Here is a 19,777-nt window from a genome sequence, read left to right as displayed (position 1 = left end):
ATGCCATGTAGAAGTATAAATTTGAGAATATACCAAAGAAAGTAAACAACATAAAAGAGGACACTATCCTTTTTACGTGATAAAAGAAGGTACAAAAATGTACAATAAAATAGTACTTTCATCCATTAATTATTTAACCTCGCATGATAAAATGTTTAACAAGAGCAGTAACACTAAATAATAAATGGATAATAAAGTTTTAAATATATTTGTGTTCTGTAAGTAAACATAATTGTATATTTTAAAACTCCTTACCAAGTGATATGTTGTACCAAACCATTCAAGTCATTCTTATAATTTCCAAGAAAAAAAATACGTATATGAATTTTTAAAGGATTACAGAAAGGAGGAAAAAACAGAAAAGTAGAAAAACAATTTTTCCTTGTATTTAAGACTACTAATTATTTTGGTGTTTTTCCCCTATATTTGTCTTTTTCAAAGTTGAACTCATACCACGTGTGAAATTTTTATTCTTCTCTTTTCATTAACCACAAAACATTCTTTGTAGTTGTCAGAAGCTCAGCCACAATGAGACACGTAGAGATAAACAAAAACCACCCAAATGAGAACAGGGACCATTTATCCAGAGCTTGCTATAGAAAAGAAGTCAGCCACCATTACTTGCGTTTGGCAGAGACTAAAATGTAGTCAGAAGAGTGGGAAGGCCTTATGGTGAAAGCAAGGGAAGGCTTCAGGTGTGCTCTGATTAGAGGCTGCTAGTGGGGAAACAGGCTGGCTAACCTGAAGCAGGATGTTTTCTGTAATTGGTTTGGGGAGCATAATTGGCATTCTCTTGGTTGGTCCTGAGATGAAGTGGGGAGGTGCAAAAAGGAGGGCAACTGGCAGTCATTGCCCAAGTCCTGACTGCTGCAGAAGTTGTGGTTTGGGGGGTGATGAGGGAGTCTGGTCACTCTCTGCATATTCAGTCTCAAACATAATTTTTTAAATTAATTTGGTTTTTTCTAATATATGCTATTGTGCAAAATTTGGAAAATATTAAAAATTTTAAACCATTTATAACCCTTGCCCGTGCACATCTGGAAATAAATAATGCCTGGTTTTACCTAACTGATCTCATGTACACTTTGTAACCTCCTTGCTTCCCAACAATACACATGCCAGCATTTTCACTCCAAACTCTTTGTAATGGACCTGCATAATGGTCCATTCTTTAGAATACTTATTTCCATTTTTTCCTGTTATACTTCAGTTAACACTACTGCATAAACAATAAATCTGCGTGATTCAGATTATTAAGATAGCGATAACTGCCAGATTGTTTTTTCCTTTTACCGTTCTGTCAGCATCCTTGTCAGGATTGGGCGTTTTAAATTTTCTTTTAACAAGATTATTTATGTTGTCAGGCACGTGGGAATGTCTTGGCGGGCTGGCGTTAAGGTGAGGTTGGGACATGAGGGGTGCAATATTTTTCCTCTATGCCCAGACTGGGACTTGGGCTCCACCTTTTAGAGTGGGTCTTCCTCGGGACTGCAGTAAGGACTGATTTCATTTTCAACCGCCAGGCGTCTCCGTTTCCCTCTCTGAGAAGCGTAGGGTTGGTGAACTGCCTATTTTCCCAGGATTCTCGGTGCTCCGGCTCAAACGTTAACTAACCACCTCTGACCAGAGGTCCTGAAAATGCCTACCGTGGACCCCAGGGAGTGGGCCCGAGCAGGGAGGCGCCCTCCGGCTCCCTCTCCCCGACTTGAAGAAGCAGAAGAAACTGTGCCAGCAAAGGCCGGACCCCCAGCGGTGGCTGGAGACCCAGCCCTTGCAACTTCAATCTTCCCAGGGAGCGCAGGCAGAAACGCTGGTTTAGATAGAGGCGGGAACTGCTTCGGGCTGAGACAGACAACCAGTGACCTGACGGACGCAAAGCCCAAACAACGCCCGACTCGGCAGCAGTGATACGGCCCGAGTCCTGAGGTCGCCCGGGGTCCCAGCTGACAGCCGACTAACGCTGAGCTTTCCGATGGCCCAAGTGCGCTTTAGGGGCGAAGCTCGAGTGGGCGGGAGTGCAGGGCGCACGCTCTCCAGGGGCGGTGCCTGAGGCCAGAGGGTCCCAAGCGCGTGAAGTGGGCGGAGCCAGGGCGGACAGGGTAACGCGGCGCACGCGCGGCGGCGACAGCCGTCGCAATGGCGCCTCCGCAGCAGGTTCGGGTGTTGCGGTGCTCCTGCTGCCGCCTCTTCCAGGCGCACCAGGTGGGGCCTCCTCCTCCTCAGAGCACGGGGATGGCGGGCAGGACGAGGTGGGGTCGCTGGGGGGGCCAGACCTCCTCCCCCAGGCTGGGCGCCGTCTCGTGCGGTTGCGGGGTGTGTCTGGGTCCCGGACAAATGACGATGTCTGTCCTGAGAACTAGGTTTTATTGATGTCGCTTCTCGATAACGTTGTTCTGGGCTTTTTTCGTTTTTTGCTTGGTGGTTGTAAGATTCGCAGAAACCAGCCAATGGTTTCTGCCGAGGCGGCCTCGTGAATTCTATCTGGCCGGTGGTCGGGCACACCAGGTTGAGGGTAGAGGATAGCCTCCTTTATGCAGAGCCTAGCCCCCAAAATGGCTCCTTCTTCATTTAAGTGCAAGGGAAATGATAGTTTTAAAAACTGAGGCACGACTGGGCACCCCTGCTGGCACTCTTTGGCTCTGCCCGTAGTGAGGGCCTCGACGCCTATTCAGAGTGTAAATAATCTCGCGCCTTTAAACAGGATAATAGAAGTTTCTAAAACGTAATGCTTCCCTGACTCAAAACGTAAAATAGGGTATGTCACTTAACCTGTTCTTTCCTGAATCACGTTCTGTCTCCCTGCTTGATGCCGTCAAGGTTGTCATTGTATCCGCTTCTGGTAGTCCCCTGCTAATCTGCTGTGCCCTGAAGAAGGGTAGCATCAAATTGCATACAAAATGTATGTTTAAAAGCCAGTAAGAGGCTGGGTATGCACCTGTAAGTTCGCTGTGACTTTGTAAGGGTCATTTTAGGGGCTTAGAAACTTTTTACTTACTTCATTTTTTTGGTTCTAGGAGTTGAGAATAAATGGGAATCATTTCCACTTTTAAATTATTATATATATAATGTAGTTCGTGTTCTCATGGTCATTTTCAACTCTGAAAAGTGATTTGAAGCCAAGTGGGAAAAGAGGGTTAACAGTTTAATTCCAAGTCGGCTGTGTATCAGGCAGTTTCACACATCTCATTTAATTTCAACAGCTTCTGAATTCTGTATCTTCATTCCCCAGAGCTAGCCAGTTACTGTGTGTCCTTCCAGAGCTTTTATTATTTTTTTAATGCGTTTCTTACTTGCATATGTACCTGTAGAAGAGACACAGTATTTTTATGGTGTTTGAAGGAAGATGCTGAGAAGTAGAATCTTAGGATATACCCACTTATATTTGTAGTAGATGCTGCTTGTCCTCCTTAGAATCCTTTTAGGTACTTCCCCAAAAGCCCTGATGGTTTTTGTATTAGGATCATATTAATCATGTTAATTTTTATGAATCAACCGAGACATCTTTGTGATGTTAAGCATGGCATTTCATTCCATCTCTTAAAACAGTTTTGGTGCCCCTTGATAACATTTTCTTTGTTGCCTTTACAAATGGATTTATTTCTTTAATTATCTCTTCTAAGTAGATGTTTGCTTATAAGGTATATTAATTTTTGAAGATATATTAATTTTCTTCCTAGCCCCTATATTAGATTGTCTTACTGGTTTTAGCAGTTTTTCATTTAGTTATCTTGAGTTTTAAAGAAATAAATCATATCATCCATAAATAAGGATAGTTTTTTTTTTCCTTTCCATTTTCATACCTCTTGCTATGTTCTCTTTTCCAATTCCATCAGTTAGTACATCCAGAAAAAAATGGTAAATAATAGTGCAGATCCTTGACTTGGTTCTTGACTTTCATGGGAATGCTGGTGGTGATTCTGCAGCTTTAGAGCTAGATGTAAGGCATTTTATTATGTTAAGAGAGAATCCATCTAGTCAGATTTATCAAGAATTGAAATGTCATGGAATTTTTTTTGAGAATCACATATAGTAGAGATCTAATTTGATTTCGTTTCATGTGGATAGCCAGTTTTCCAGAAGCGCTTATTAAATAGTCTCTTCTTTTTTCACCTTTATAATATACTAAATTTTCATACATGTGTTGGTTTGTTTCTGGACTCTTTATTCTTTTCCACTGATCTCTTTATTATTTCTGATCTAGTTCCACCTGTTTCAAATAATTACTTTAGCTATAATTCTGAAATTTCATTGTAGGTGAAAAAGAGTCTCAAATGGACATGCAAAGCTTGTGGAGAGAAGCAGTCATTTTTGCGGGTGAGTCCCAAGCAGCAAAGTGTCTAATACCCATACCAGGAAGCAGGTGGGACCCAGCCCTGCAGAAACATATTTCTCATGGAACCCAGTGTTCCATTATTGGCTCAAGTTCATTGGATATAGCGCTCCTGCTCCCTAAGATCATCTTCCTTCAGGAAGCAAAATGAATGGAGCAGTGCCTGGAAAGTTACCTTCCTTTTTTTATTCAGTCAGTAAGTATTTACTGAGTAACTTCTGTATGCAGGCATGGGACACAATGGAAGGTAAGACCATGTTGTTAATTGCCTTCACCGATCTGCTGTTGCGGAACAGGATGAGAAACTAAAACACACACATGTAATTTAAAACTAGACTGAGCAAAATGAGAGGAAAGTACAGGGGTCTGTAAGAAGATAACTGAGTAATCAGACCTAACTGGGGATGGGCAGACAGCTGTTGGTAGATGCAGGGGTGTGAGAGGGGGCAGGCAGGTTGTGAAGGTAGTCAGGAGATGAAAGAGCATGTGGACTGAGGGGAGCATGTTGTAAATGCTCTTATTAGCCCAGTTTTTTCACCCAGCATCACAGTTCTTTTCAAGTCCATACTTACCGACCCACTTGATCTCTAATATCACAGGGTCCTCATTGAGCCCCTTGTTCACCTGCTCCAGCCCTTGATGCCACCTCTCCAGCCTCATCTCATCATTCTCCTCCTTCAGCCATAGGGGCTTTTCCTTCTGACCTTGAAACAATCCAAATCTGCTTCCCTCTTAGGGCCTTTGTGCTCATTGTTGGGGCTTCCCCTAGTTAATCTCATTACCCTGATCAGAAATATAGGCAAGTGTGTTTATGTGAGTATTGTCCATCTGAGACTGTAAATTCTATGGGAAGAGAGGGTTTGCCTATTTTACTTATATATCCTTTTTAAAAAAATTGAAGTATAGTTGATTTACAATATTATGTTAGTATCAGGTGTATAGCAAAGTGATTCAGTTATACATATTTTTTTTCTTATTTTCCATTATAGTTTATTATAAGAAATTGAATATAGTTCCCTGTGCTATACAGTAAATCCTTGTTGTTAATCTATTTTATATAGTGTGTATCTGTTAATTCCATACTCCTAATTTATTCCTCTCTCCCTCTTCCCCTTTTGGTAACCATAAGTTTATTTTCTATGTCTGTGTGTTTCTTTCTGTTTTGTAAATAAATTCACTTGTATTATTTTTTTAGATTCCACATATAAGTGATATCATATAATATTTGTCTTTGTCTGACTTGCTTCACTTAATACGATACACTTTGGGTCCATCCTTGTTGTTGCAAATGGCAATTATTTCATTCTTTTTTATGACTAATATTCCATTATATATATGTGTGTGTGTGTGTGTGTGTGTGTGTGTATACACACACATACATACACCCCATATCTTCTTTATCCACTCATCTGTTGATGGACACTTATATACCCTTTTTTGTATGTTTTGCTGATGTACTTTTGGCACCTAGCACAGTGCTCAAGTAATGTTTGTTGAATGAGTTAAGTGACAAACCCCACACTGATGGGCATTTAGGTTGATTTTAGTTTTCATTGTTATGAACAACTCTGCAATGAAGCTTCTTACAAATACCTCTTTCTTCACTTGACCAATTATTTCCTTAGGACGAATTCCTAGAAGTTAAATCAGAGGAATTCTTTTGACCAAGGTTCTTTTAGTTGCAAATAATAGGAAAAAAACACTTCAGTAAAATTTAAAATGTACTGGCAAGGTAATGGGGTATCTTGGGGGGATCCAAGGAAGAAGCTTCATTCTTGACCCCTTGAAGAACCAACCCCAAGAACTGAAAAGCTGCCAACAACACAAGCATCATCTTTTCCCTCCCTTCTCCTCCCTTCACCCAGTTTCTCCCTATACCTTCCTCCCTCTCTCCCTATCTCCTCTCCTTCCCTTCCTCTCTGTTCCCAGTTCAAAGTAACATACTCCACTCACAGACCACAGAATCTCATTTCAAACCAACTGGAATAGCTGAGTCCCAATTATAAACTCCTGGGAGAAACAATCTGGTTGACCTGTTGATTCAGATGTCCATCACTGGTCCAGTCAGTTGGGATGGGTGGGAGTGGGGACAATTTGGTCATCTGTCAGTAAGTGTAGCTGCTGAGGCCTACCTTGAGATTGGGTCTCAGAAGGCAGGGGCTGGCTCATAGCTAGTGACTTCTGCTTGTTTTAGATGTCAGCATGTATTTCTGAATTCCTGAGGAAGCTTTGCCTTCCTCTCAGCACCCCCATGCTTGTGCAGTGGTATATGGCTTATGACTGACTAGGCCACAGTAATGAACAGACACCAAAATTGTGGTGGCTTAACGCAATAGAAGTTGTTTCTCTTGCTCTTGTAACACTCCTGGGAGAGATTGAGATCAGCAGGACAGCTGTCCTTGGTATGGTCATCCGGGGACCGAGGCACCTGTAATCTTGAGGTTCTGTTATTCCCTGAGGCTTGTCTCCCACTGCCTCTTGCCCCGCAAAGGAGCAAGATCAGGGAGGAGCTACCCAGGAAGGATCTGGAAGTGGCTTACATTCCACTGGGAAGAACCTAGTCTCATGGCCACACCTGACTGCAAGGAAGACTGGAAAATGTAGTCTAGTCTGCTCCCAGATGAGGGGAGAATGCATTTCAGTATTCAGGCAGCAGTCTCTGCTATGCAGGAGAGCATGCACCCTACCAGTTATGCCAGATATAAGTTGTCAGTCATTTTAGAATTTTGTTTTTCAATTTATTGTGTGGACGTATAGTTGAGTTACAATGTTGTGCTAATTTCTGTTGCACAGCAAAGTGATTCAGTTTTTTATTTACATATATGTGTGTGTGTATATATATATATATATATACACACACACACACACACACACACATCCTTTTTCATATTTTTTTCCATTATGGTTTATCACAGAATATTGAATGTAGTTCCCTATGCTATACAGTAGGGCCTTGTTGTTTATCCATTCTATATATAATAGTTTGCATCGCTAATCCCAAACTCCCAATCCATCCCTCCCCCAGCCCACTCCCTCTTGGCAACCATAAGTCAGTTATCAGTCTTTTTAAACTTTGCCTTTCCCCTCTACAGTTCCTTTCCTCCCATTCTCACTTGAACTTTCCCCAGACGGGATTTCACTCCCCACCAGTCCGCTAAAATTGCTCATGTCAAAGTCAGCAGTGGTCTCTATGTTGCTAAAAATAATGGTTGGTTCTCAGTCCTCAAGTGACTTGACTTATTGGTGGCATTTGTCAGAGTTTGTCACTTCCTCCTCCTTGAAGCATTGTCTTCACTTGGACTTCTAGTCATCCTGCTCCTGGTTTTCCTCCTGTCTTCCTAGCTGGTTTCAATCCTCTTTGCTAGTTTTTTCCCATCTCCTCATCTTCTAAACCTTAGAGTGCTCTGGCACTCAGTTTTTGGACCTCTTGTCTAGCTACACTCATTCCCTTGGTCGTCTGAGATGAGACAATCTGACAATTCTCAAATGTCCATCTCAGACCCCAGACCTGCCCCTGAACTTGTGTATGCTTCCAACCAACCGCTCTCCTGGATATCTAAGAGGCATCCCAAACCTGTATCCCAAAACGAAGCCCTCACCTTACCCTCACCAACCTGCTCTTCCCACAGTCATCCCCAACTCTTAAGTGCCAAGTCCCTCTTTCTAGTTGTTTGGGCTAAAAACCTTGAACTCATCCCTGACTTCTCTTTTTCTTTTACACTCTTCATCTGATCCATCAGCAAATTTTGTCAGCCCTACCTTCAGGATATACCCAGAATGTGCCCACTTGCTACCACAGTGGTCTGAGTTGCCTCAGTATTTGCTGCAACCTCCTGACTGGTCACCTGCTTCTGCCATACAGTCTTAGCACCACAGCTGCAGGGTCCTACTGAAACATATGTAAGATCATGTCAGACCTTCCAGGTTAGAGCAACATTCATGCTTCTACAGACAGGGCCAGGTTGGGGCAGGGGGCCCCTTTTCAAAAGCAGGAAAAAAAAATGCTATTAAAGGTACTAGAATATTAAGCTTTTCCTTTCTTTCATGGTCTCCTGACTTTTCCTGATGTCTTTTATTTACTGGTTTTAAAATTTACTATTTAATATCTTCCTGTGTCAAGAAAAACTAACATTTAAAATTGTGCAACACCATTTATATTGTGCAACACCAGTTATAAATGCAAAGAGCATTTAGTACATATGTGGAACATATGCAGAATAATATAAGAGCATTTGGTGTATACGTAGAATCATCAGAATTGCACAATTTGTATTTTGTAGCTCATACATGCCTACATATTTCATTCCTACCAGAACAGTGGAGATGTTGCACAAAATTAACTATTTTTACTTCACTGCTTGATACACGCACATTCTACCCATACTCTCAACCTTTAGCTCACTGATGAGTAAGGAATACTGAGAGGAAAAGGAACTGGGAAAGATTGCCCTATCTTTCACTTTTTTTTCTGTGTTATTATTTTCAGCATAGGCTATTCCAGGGAGGTAACAGGAGTAAGAAAAGATATGACACGTTTCCTTGGTTGTTCATGTTTTTTCGAATACCCTTGCCTCCTTTCTGCAACTGAAGCAAGTTCTGATTCCAGTGGGAAGCCTGGCCTCTCAGGCTGAGGTTGCCCCCCACGTACTTTTGTTGTACTTTACTTTGTGTTGCTGTAAAGAAAGTTCTAATGAGGAAAAAATAAGTAATAAATGTTCTCTTTTTGGGGAAAAAAAAAGACTTGTACACACCGTCTGAACTTGGAGTCTCACTGAACTCCCACACCTTGTGAGTTCACTGCAATTCTGTGCTCCTCAGTCATCAGGCATGCTGTATGTAAAAGCAGTGACGAGAAACAGTGGACACATTTGGTGTCCACGACTCACAAACATGCTTCATTATATCATCAGACTTTACTTACACAATACAAGTTCAATGGTTATTAAGAATTTCAAGATGGAGACAGCAGAGCAGATCTCATGCCTATAAGGCTGACTCTGCCTGTAACGGGGCCTACACTCTCAAACCTCATCTCCTACCATCTTCTCCCTAGGCCATTCAGCTCCAGCCACTTGGCCTCCTCACCGTTCCTCCAAAATGCCAGGCTCAGGGTCTTTGCACTCCTTTCCGTTTCATTGCTTCTGCTGAATGTTCTTCCCCTATATATCTACATGGCTTGTTTCTGCCTATCTTCCTATTTTGTGCTCAGATGTCACCCTCTCAGTGATCCACTCCTTGACTTCTTGAACACACATATAAAATTGTCTACTGTGTCCACACTCTGCCCCACCCCGCTTCATTGCCTTACTTTCCTCAGAAGCACTTCTCACCATCTGATGGCCATATAGGTGACTTATGTGCTTATTATCTGTCTATTCTCACTACAGTGTGAGCTCCGTAATGACAGTAGTGTTTGTCCATTCCTGTATTGTGTTGTCCTTACCTAGTTCAGGGCCTGGCACATAATAGGTGCTTAATAAATATTTATTGAACAAATGAGTGACTGCTAAGTGAAAAAATGTATCTCATCTATTTTATATTCTTTTGATTATGAGTGAGTGAGGTGTATCATTTCATATGTTTATTGGCAATTTGCATTACTTCTCTTCTGAATTTCTTATGTTCATTAACCAATTTGTGTGGGATTTTGGGTTGAGTTTAGCTTTGATATATAAAGTTCAGGGTGATGGTGGGCAGCCAGATAGACTGAAACTATTAGTCCCTGAGACTGTTAGTTTGTAAATCACTGCAGAAACAGCAATCATTGTTTGGGTTCCTGCATGGTGCTTTGGGCCTTGCGAAGTACAGTTTTATCCTCCCTGGGTTGCAGCTCTAATGGATCTATTTCTCAGCATTCTATCAACACTTTTTAAACTTGATATTTTTGTTTGTTTGTTTGTTTCTCAGGCTTACGGTGAGGGCTCTGGTGCTGACTGTAGACACCATGTCCAAAAATTAAATCTGCTGCAGGGACAGATTTCAGAGATGTCACTCAGGTATAGTAGTTTGAGGGAGGCATGGTTATCTTGCTCTGTTTTTATCTTGAGTGGATGGTGGAAGTCTATGACGGAGAAATCCCTTAGAGTTCCATGTCTTACAATATGGCAATTAGATATTGAACAGTCTTCCCACTGAAATTAATTTAAAATGCCAGCCACAGTTTTTTTTGGGTTTTTTTGTTTTTTGTTTTTTTTGCGGTACGCAGGCCTCTCACTCTTGTGGCCTCTCCCGTTGCGGAGCACAGGCTCCAGACGCGCAGGCTCAGCGGCCATGGCTCACGGGCCCAGCCGCTCCGCAGCATGTGGGATCCTCCCAGACCGGGGCACAAACCTGTGTCCCCTGCATCAGCAGGCGGACTCTCAGCCACTGCGCCACCAGGGAAGCCCCCAGCCACAATATTTTAAGTGCACTGAAGAGATGACAAGAAGGTAAGTAACCATCAGAGGCCAAAAATAAAGCAAAAGCCAAAATCCAGAGAATAAGCAGCTGGGCTGCTGAGGCGATTGAAACCTGTTGCCCTTCAGCTTCCATGCATCTGGGAGGGAAGCAGGAGACAAAGACAAAGCCGAGGGTCTGTTTACTGTGGGAAGGTCCATAGGAGACCACCACATAAAGCTGAGTCCCCAAAGGACTACACCCTCAGCATTCAAATGAACTAGAAATGCACCCCCTCCATAGCAGGAACCCAGCCTGTGTTGACCTTGGCACTGACTGAAGAAGGGAAATACTGCTCCAGGATTTTATAAGCACAAGGAATCTGTCACATGGCCTTTAAGCCTTTTACACATGCTGTGTGAAAAGTCTCAAGCTGATAACTTATTTTTAAATTGTCCCAGGAACAGAGGTAAATGCAGCTCCTTTTTGGAGCAATACATCTTCAACCCAGGTATCAAAGAATTCCTACATATAAAGTTCCAAGGAGCATATACCCAAAGTTAAAAATCATTTAACTTAAGGAAGTATGTCACCATGAGCAAAAGACAGCAGAAATGACAGAAAAGTCAGACCCAAAAAGAGTTCAGAATACATAATATTTCATGTTTAATATATTTAATGAAATTAAAAGAGGGGGGTTGCTAATATGAGGAGCAAGAGACTTTAAAAAATAACTAGTTTTTTAAAAAAAACCAAAAAGTTTGTAGAAATGAAAAGTATAGTCATTGAAATTAAAAGTTTAGTGGACCATTAAACAGATCAAGTGCAACTGAAGAGAGAATTAGTGAAATGGAAGACCAATCTGAAGAAATTAATCAACAGTGCAGCAGAGAAAGACAAAAAGGTGGAAAATATAAGTTCAGAGACATGAAGGATACAGAGAAGAGTTCCAGCAGGAGATAATAAAGAGAAGGGGACGGGACAAAGGCAATATTTGCAGGGAAATGAACAGAACATTTTCCAGAATCAAAGGGCTTACATTCTTAGATTAAGGAAACACAGTAAATCCCAAACTAGATGAAAACATTGTGTATGTAGGAAATCCTAATGAGCCTATCTATACAAAAGCTACTAGAACTAATAAGTTAATTTAGTAAGATCACAAGGATACATGGTCAACATACAAAACTAAATTTTATTTTTATATAAATGCAGTGAACAGTTGGAAAATAATTTTAAAAATCAAATACCATTTATAATACCATCAAAAAATAAAGGGGCTTCCCTGGTGGCGCAGTGGTTGAGAGTCCACCTGCCAATGCAGGGGACACAGGTTCGTGCCCCGGTCCAGGAAGATCCCACATGCCGCGGAGCGGCTGGGCCCGTGAGCCATGGCCGCTGAGCCTGCACGTCCGGAGCCTGTGCTCCGCAATGGGAGAGGCCACAACAGTGAGAGGCCCGCATACCGCAAAAGAAATAAAAAATAAAAAAATAATAAAATGAAATAAAATACATAGGGATAAACATAACCCAAAAATGTGCAAGAAATTTTCAGTAAAAACGATAAAACATTGCTGAGAGAAATTAAAGAAGATCTAAATGAAAAAATATGACACGTTCATGGATTGGAAAACTCAATATTGTTAAGATGTCAGTTCATCCTAAATTGATCTGTAGAGTCTGCCATTAGGTTCCAATCAAAATTCCAGCAGTTTTGTTTTTTTTTTAAGAAATTGACAAACTGATCCTAAGATTTATATAGAAATGCAATTGCCAAAACAATGCTGATAAAGAACAAAACTGGAGGACTTCTACAGCCTGATTTCAAGATTCACTATAACACTATAGCAATCAAGATGATAGTGTGATTTTGGTGAAAGACTAGATATATAGATAACATCAGAAGGCAAATGAAGGGACTTCCCTGGTGGTCCAGTGGTAAAGAATCCGCCTTATGCAGGGGACATGGGTTCGATCCCTGGTCAGGGAACTAAGATCCCACATGCCGTGGGACAGCTGAGCCTGTGCACCACAACTACTGAGCTCACACGTCTCAACTAGAGAGCCTGTGTGCTGCAAACTACAGAACCCACATGCCCTTGAACCCGCACACCACAGCTAGAGAAGAGAAAACACGCACACCACAACTAGAGAGAAGCCCACGTGCCACAACTGAGACCCGACACAGCCAAAAATAAATAAATAGATTCAATGAAGGATGAAAAAAAAGGCAAGTGAATAAACAAATAGTGGTATTTCCATACAATAGAATACTACTCAGCAACAAAAACAACATGGGCAAACCTCAAAAACATTGCTAAGTGAAAGAAATCAGACACAAAAGACCACATACTATAGGGATGAGTGGTATTCTGGGGAGGGGGAATCACCTACAAAGGCATATAAGGGAACCTTGGGGTGATGACAATTTTCTATATCTTGCTAATTATATCTCAGTAAATTATTTTTCTATATCTTGATGGGAGTAATAGATTCAAAGATAAAATTTACCAAACTCATCTAATTGTACACTTAAATTGTTACATTTTAGTGTATATTAATTATAAATTATACCTCAATAAGTTAATTTTAAAAGACAAAAAAAATCTGCCCTTAGACACAACAACATAATGAAATTGCAGAACATGGAAGATAAAGGGAAGAGTTGAAAAGTAGCTGGAGAGAAGAGAGATCCCCTACACAAGAACAGTAGACACCCAGCTTCTCAGGGGTAACATAGAAGCGAGAAGACAGACCATTAACCTTCATATTGCTTAGAGATGTTCTGGAGTTGATGGAGTTGAGTTCCTGAATCATAGTACGGTGAGCAGAGTTCTGGCTAGTAGCTGGTAGGACACTGCTCAACTGGACATTGGAGTATTGACCATGTGGCACAGTAGGCAGTTCATATGCGTGATCTTATTTCATCTTCCTCATCACCCTGTGAGGATAATTGGCTTCTGTTTACAGAGGAAGAAACTGAAGTAGAGGTGCCCACATTTGGTAGAGTTGGGGTTCTCATTGTAGTTCTCTAGAGAGAGCTCCAATCTGATCGTGTGATGTAACAACCCTGTCTGACATGGGTGGATGTGGCTTTGGCGCTAACCTTCAGTCCTTGCACTATGAATGTTTTCACTGGCCATCCAGCCCTACTCGAGGCTGCAAAGGTTCCAGCTGCTCACTCTGCTTTATGTGGTAAAAGAGCCCTGCTGTCCCTGGGAGGCTGGATGAAGTCACTATGACACATCAAGCTCAGTAAAATGCCGCCTTTTGTAGTGGTTGAGATATAATACAACTGTAAAGACACTCATATGACCCTATGCAATGGGGACATCTCCATTGCTAATGGGAGGGACTCTGTGCTATCAGAGTTCAGCTGACATTAGTCTCTGTGTTCAGGCACTGAGCAGGGCACATGCACACGTATTGTCTTATTTATCTTCACAGTGACCCTTGCAATATTATCCCCATTTGTAAATAAGGAAACTGGGATACAGTGATATACCCAGAATCACAGTCAGTGACAGCCAGTCATTGGCAAAGCCATGATGCAAACTCTGGTCCTCTGGGTTAAGAGTGCCACTTCTGCCCTGTGTCACTTTTCCTCTTGCTCCAAGTAACAGATGGTCCCTCTGCCTGCTGAACTGCTGGAAGATTACCAAATCACATCAAAACAACAGAGATAAGTTCTAAGTTCCCCTAAACAGGCTTTGATATCAACATCAAGTTCGTGCATCTTGCTGTTCCCATCTTCATTGTCCTTCATCTTCCTGGTCATTTTACAAAAGACAACTGTACAATCTTTCCCTAAGGTCTCTGGAAGAATCCATAAATGCCGATGAGGAGGAAAATGCACGTCCTCGGCAGGCTGTGCCTGCAATCCTGCAGGTAAGCCAGCAGCACCATCTCGGCCCAGATGCCTGAGCCGGCTCTGTCACAGAGGGGGGTTCCATTTATTCATTCATTCCTCATTTCTTCAGCAGACGCTTGTTGATGTTACCGAATGATGAGCACTTGGCTTAAAGCTACAGGGAACTCAAAAATGAATAAACCTGTCCCTTTCATATGTGTGGAGGCAGCAGTGTAAAATAATTACAATACTGTGAAAAGAGCTTTTTCTTCTGGCTGCTTGGTGAATTCTTCTGAACTTAGCTTGAACTTCACCTCCTTGTGCTTCTCCCCTTGTCCCACAGCACTCTCAGCACACCTGTGGTAGGGAAGGCATGCTGTTGTAAAGTGCCTGGGTTTCCATGTTCCCTTTCTCCAGACTGAGCCCCACAGCAGGGCTCACATCCAGTTGTTCATTCCCAGGGCCTGGTTAAAGTAGGTACTCAAACAGTGTTTGGATGGGCAGTGCATGTAAGAGCTTGAGTGACTGGGTAGGTGACGCCATTGGTACATCCAAGATGCCATGGGTACGTGGAACACTTGTGTCCTGCCAGGGACGGGGGGAGTGGGAACAACTGACAGGCTCCCTGGCAGAGGCCCACCTCTGCTCACAGAATCACACTGGCAACGCCCGCTTTCCAGGTGCTCTTCATATTTTTATTGTATCAATAAATAGGGGAGATGCTTGTAAGCACACTAACACATCAGCTCTTGCATATTTGGGTCTATACTTCCAGTTTCTTTACTTACAGACTTAATCTTTCATCATTCCTTCTGTAAGAAACACTTGTTTGCATCCTGGAATTTTCACTTACATCATATCTTCTATGTTGCTATATAGCTTTCAATTCTTTTCATTTCTAAAAAGTACCTACAGAATACAGTGGATATGGCAATATTTATTCCCTTCTTATTGGGCATTTAGGATGTTCGCAAACTTTTGCTACTGTAAATATTTGCTATTATTTGTAACACTTTGAACATCTTTATGCCTTTGTCTTCATTTGTAACTACTGGGCCAGGGAGTGTGGACATTTGCAAAGTTCTTGGTAAAGTTCTTGTGACCTGCAGCTTTCCCAAAGTGTGTGCCAGTGTGCTCCAGTCAAGATATCTGTCTCCCATTACCTTCCAATCAAATTCCTTTGCTGGTGACGGTGTAGACATGGGTCCTGAGGCCCTTAGGCCTCAGAGTTGCACTGGAGATTTTCAGTAAAGGTGTCTGCTTTCCAACTCTGAGAATAAACTTACTTCCCAATCCTGTAGGAAAAACTCCAGCCCTCAAAGAACCGCTGGCTGAAGTATCTGGAAAGGGACTCCAAAGAACAGCTGGAAGAAGGAGGAGTGTGTTTCATCAGACAGCCCTCATCCAAGAGAGAGAAGCCAGACCCTCCCTTCAGTACAGGCCTGCCTAGAAAAAGGTGCCAAGCTAGTAGCTAATCCAGCCCTCACCCATGCCCACCTTGCTGACCTACGGTTGGGGGTACTGACGAGCAGCTTCCTGTGGTCAGCAGGAAGCCTGAGGGATGTGAGCCAGCAGGCGCCATCACCGCAGGCCCTCTGGCGTGGCCAGGTACCAGGTGCAGCCAGTGCAGAGGTGAGGGCTAGGCAGGATTCCAGTGGGGGTGCCTTTTATGATGCTCACTTAATTCTGAACTTTTAGACTGCACTGACCTCAGGGAAGAACTTAAGGGCAAGGTTGAGAAAGTGAAGTGGGGCCAGAGAAGCCGACAGGCCTGGGAACCTTTAGCTAAGAGCAGGAAAGACCTGACTTTCATGGGTCTCTTCTCCAGTCTTAATCTGCATTTCAGTGAGCTTTCTTTTTTTTTTTTTTTTTTAAAAGATTTATTTATTTATTTTTGGCTGCATCGGGTCTTGGTTGCAGCACTTGGGATCTTCACTGAGGCATGCAGGATCTTTCATTGTGGCACCCGGGCCCTTCATTGTGGTGCACAGGCTTCTCTCTAGTTGTGGCATGTGGGTTTTCTCTTCTTTATTTGCAGCATGCAGGTTTTCTCTCTGTAGTTGTGGCGCGCAGGCTCCAGGGTGTGTGGTCTCTGTAGTTGTGGCGTGCGGGTTCCAGAGTGCATGGGCTCTGTAGTTTGCGGCGTGTGAGCTCAGTACTTGTGGCGTGCGGGCCTACTTGCCCCATGGCACATGGGGTCCTAATTCCCGTGTCCCCTGCATTGGAAGGCGGATTCTTTACCACTGGACCACCAGGGAAGTCCCTCACTGAGTTTTCTGAGAGACTGCCTCATCTAGATTAGGATGGCTCTTCTAGGGCAGATGCTATTGGGAGGTAGATTCCAGTTCAGAATAAGAACTTTCTAGCAACTACAAGGTATAGAGCAGAGAAATGGACTGCCTTAGATGTCATTAGACAACCTGTTGTTGGCAGTGGGACAGAAACTGAGCAGCCAGTTGGGAAGCTATAAGGGATGGCAAGGTCCCTACCTGTGCTAGGTGTCAGACCAGGTGACCACCAAGTCAGACTAAGGGTCACTGTTCAATGGTAGAACTGGGTTCTTTTTTTTTTTAATTTTTATTGAAATATAGTTGATTTACAATGTTGTGTTAGTTTCAGGTGTACAGCAAAGTGATTCCGTTTATATATATATATATATATAGAGAGAGAGAGAGAGAGAGAGAGAGAGATTCTTTTCCATTGTAATTACAAGAAAGACTGGATTCTTGACAGCACTTTTCCTCTGCCAGGAAATGGAGCCAGAGCACAGTCCAGCCTCCATGCAGCCCTAATATCCAGGACTCCAGAAACTGTGAGGTCACCTTGAAGTCCCTGAAGGTCAGTGATTGAGGACAGTGTCCCAGTGGCCATTGAGCAGACACAGGATTTTTAAATTGTTTTGTGGACAATTAAAGTATCACACTTACATCCCGTAAAAGCCCAACTTCCCACATGGGTGTCTTGTTTTCTGTGTCTTAAGCCAACTCCTTTCTCTGGCCTGCACTGTTTCCCTGCCATGCTCCTCCTGTCACTGATGTTAACTCGGGGTCAAAAGGGCAGCTTGATGCCTTGGAGGCAATCAAGGTTGACCAGTAGGGCTTTTCTGCATCAGGACCGTTCCCTTCATTCTGCATGGAGTACCGGGTCTTTGTCAGACTGTTCAGCTTGGGACCTGCCCTGGGTTTCTGAGGAACTGTCACCTTCATTTATCCAGGTGAGTTCTTGTGCATTTGAGGCACTCTCTTCACCTAGGACCTGCTCTTGTTCCTGATGCTTCAAACCTAGACCTTCCAGGCCGCAGAATGCAGGTTTTGCTTTATGCCACAGGCACCCAGGCAGAGGAACTCTGCCAGGCATTTGTCACTGCCATGCCCCAACATAGGCCAGGGTCGTCCTGGCCAGCTTCAGACAGTAGTGGAGAGTGCCCGTCCAAAGCCAAGAGGCAGTGATCAAACTCTGGTGTTGCTACTAACTAGCTATGTGACCCCCAGGTAAGGATGTGGCCCTGAATCTCTAAATTATAATGAGTGTGACAGTTAACTGATGTACCAGTCCCAGGGCTAAACATTTTTTATGCACTAATTCTTACCACAAGCCTGTTTTGTTTTGAAGGTGAGGAACTAAGACTGGTGAAGGTTCAGTTGAGGTCACAGCAAATCAGTGGCAGAGCTGGCAGTCTCGAATCACTAACAACTGCCCACAGAGCCTCTTCCATACTGCCTGGGGGTGGTGATGCAGGGTCCCTCCTGTCATTGCTTGCAAATTCCTTTGTAGGCAGTGAAATCCAATTTTTTCTCTTTTTTTGAATTTTAGAATTTTTTTATACATCAGGTTCTTATTAGTCATCCATTTTATACACATCAGTGTATAAATGTCAATCCCAATCGCCCAATTCATCACACCACCACCCCACCCCCCGCTACTTTCCCCACTTGGTGTCTATACATTTGTTCTCTACATCTGTGTCTCTGTTTCTGCCCTGCAAACCGGTTCATCTGTACCATTTTTCTAGGAGTGAAACCCAATTTTCAATGCATCCTCGTTTTCTGAGGTAGAAGGGAGAAGCCAGGCCTCTGTCACTGTCATGTCCCCTGGGGTATTCTGTGCAGCCACTTGTACAGCTTCAAAACCCTGAACATCGTTCTAGAGAGACCTTCCCAGCTGCCTGGCAATAAGCACATGGTCTTTCCAGGTGGTCTCTAGGGCCCTTCCTGCTTGCACCCCTCAGGCACTCCCTCACCTGATGCTAAGGTCCCCATGACATACCCTGATTATAGGAGAACATCTTCCTTTTTTGGGAAGCCTGGTCATGGAATTTGGCAGAGGATTTGGAGTGACGGAGAGGGCATTTATTTGCTGTGCTTTGCTAAACCTCAAAATCAAGACATGTCCCTAGCCTGCCAGGCTACAGAATAGTAGACAGCACAGAGCAGAAAGTGTCAGCACCCAGAGGTACAGTCAAGGACTAGTACAGGCACAGGACCTCCTCTCCTTGTCCCTTGAGCCTGCTGGGCATTCTTCTGAATGGAGAACATGGCCATCATCTTGTGTTTCCACCTCAGGACCACACTGGCCTGACAGGGAAGGTCAAAGAAGGAAGCAGTCGTGAGGACTGGGACACCAGGGAGCTCGTCGTTCCTCCGGGGGAACCACCGTGTCCTGCCCAGCAGGTCAGGACCGTGTCTCCTAAGTGGGAACAATTTCTTCCGCCACTTGGAAACAGCTCACATTTGGACACGGAGCCCCTGACCCCCCTGCAAAGAGGCCCCAGGCCAGCTCGAGCAGCACGGACTGAGCAGGGGACCCCCAGGACCCAGACCCCAAGGGAAGGCCTCTGCAGGACCCTTGGTGCACTCCAGCTTCCTCAGGCTACACACACTCCCACGCCTGGGCCCAAGAGGCTCTGCGGAAAGACCCCCGAGCAGTCAGGGGGCACAGGCCCTTGGGCAGAGGGTGGGGCCTTGGTCAAAGGGATGCAGGAGCCTTCTTCACTCCTGCGACTATATGACCTCTTTAAAACCGGAGAGGACTTTGATGACCATCTGTGAATTGAAACTAATGTGTTACTAATGTAGACATATTTGTTAAGTGAGCCCTTCTCCAGTTGATCTCTGTGCCACTGGAAACAGGGCTCCCCAAGTTTCTTTTAAATAGTAGGACTAAGGATGACTTATGGGAACTACCAAGAACCAACAATAAACATGACTATCAAACAGATCACC

General features: G+C 43.5%; 1 protein-coding gene across 6 annotated transcripts; it reads left to right on the top strand.

Annotated features, from left to right (window-relative positions):
• The first annotated feature begins 1,643 nt into the window (after positions 1-1,643).
• On the top strand, positions 1,644-19,772 carry MRNIP (MRN complex interacting protein). 6 transcript variants are annotated; one of them, XM_049708237.1, is made up of 9 exons: positions 2,021-2,202; positions 4,255-4,314; positions 10,238-10,326; positions 14,518-14,593; positions 15,857-16,011; positions 17,306-17,393; positions 17,668-17,769; positions 17,883-18,046; positions 19,118-19,270. In XM_049708237.1, the coding sequence occupies exons 1-9, from the start codon at positions 2,137-2,139 to the stop codon at positions 19,131-19,133; spliced, it is 816 nt and encodes a 271-aa protein (XP_049564194.1). In that variant the 5' UTR covers positions 2,021-2,136; the 3' UTR covers positions 19,134-19,270. The 6 variants fall into 6 exon arrangements, with proteins under 6 accessions (XP_033269380.1, XP_049564194.1, XP_033269382.1 ...); XM_033413489.2 differs by lacking the exons at positions 2,021-2,202; positions 17,883-18,046 and adding an exon at positions 1,644-1,981 and having other exon boundaries at positions 19,118-19,772; XM_004284049.3 differs by lacking the exon at positions 17,883-18,046 and having other exon boundaries at positions 2,037-2,202; positions 19,118-19,772.
• Positions 19,773-19,777: the final 5 nt, after the last annotated feature.

The sequence above is a fragment of the Orcinus orca genome, chromosome 3, assembly GCF_937001465.1.
Source record: "Orcinus orca chromosome 3, mOrcOrc1.1, whole genome shotgun sequence".
NCBI classification, from domain to species: domain Eukaryota; kingdom Metazoa; phylum Chordata; class Mammalia; order Artiodactyla; family Delphinidae; genus Orcinus; species Orcinus orca.
This window is presented reverse-complemented; position numbering and strand designations above follow the sequence as displayed.

Bases quoted from the DNA above. Each gene is read 5' to 3' on its own strand.
- MRNIP (XM_004284049.3), top strand. From the start codon at position 2,137: ATGGCGCCTCCGCAGCAGGTTCGGGTGTTGCGGTGCTCCTGCTGCCGC. The intron at 4,315-10,237 runs GTGAGTCCCAAG...TTTGTTTCTCAG, and splicing joins AGAAGCAGTCATTTTTGCGG to GCTTACGGTGAGGGCTCTGG. The intron at 16,012-17,305 runs GTGCCAAGCTAG...TTCCTCTGCCAG, and splicing joins ACAGGCCTGCCTAGAAAAAG to GAAATGGAGCCAGAGCACAG.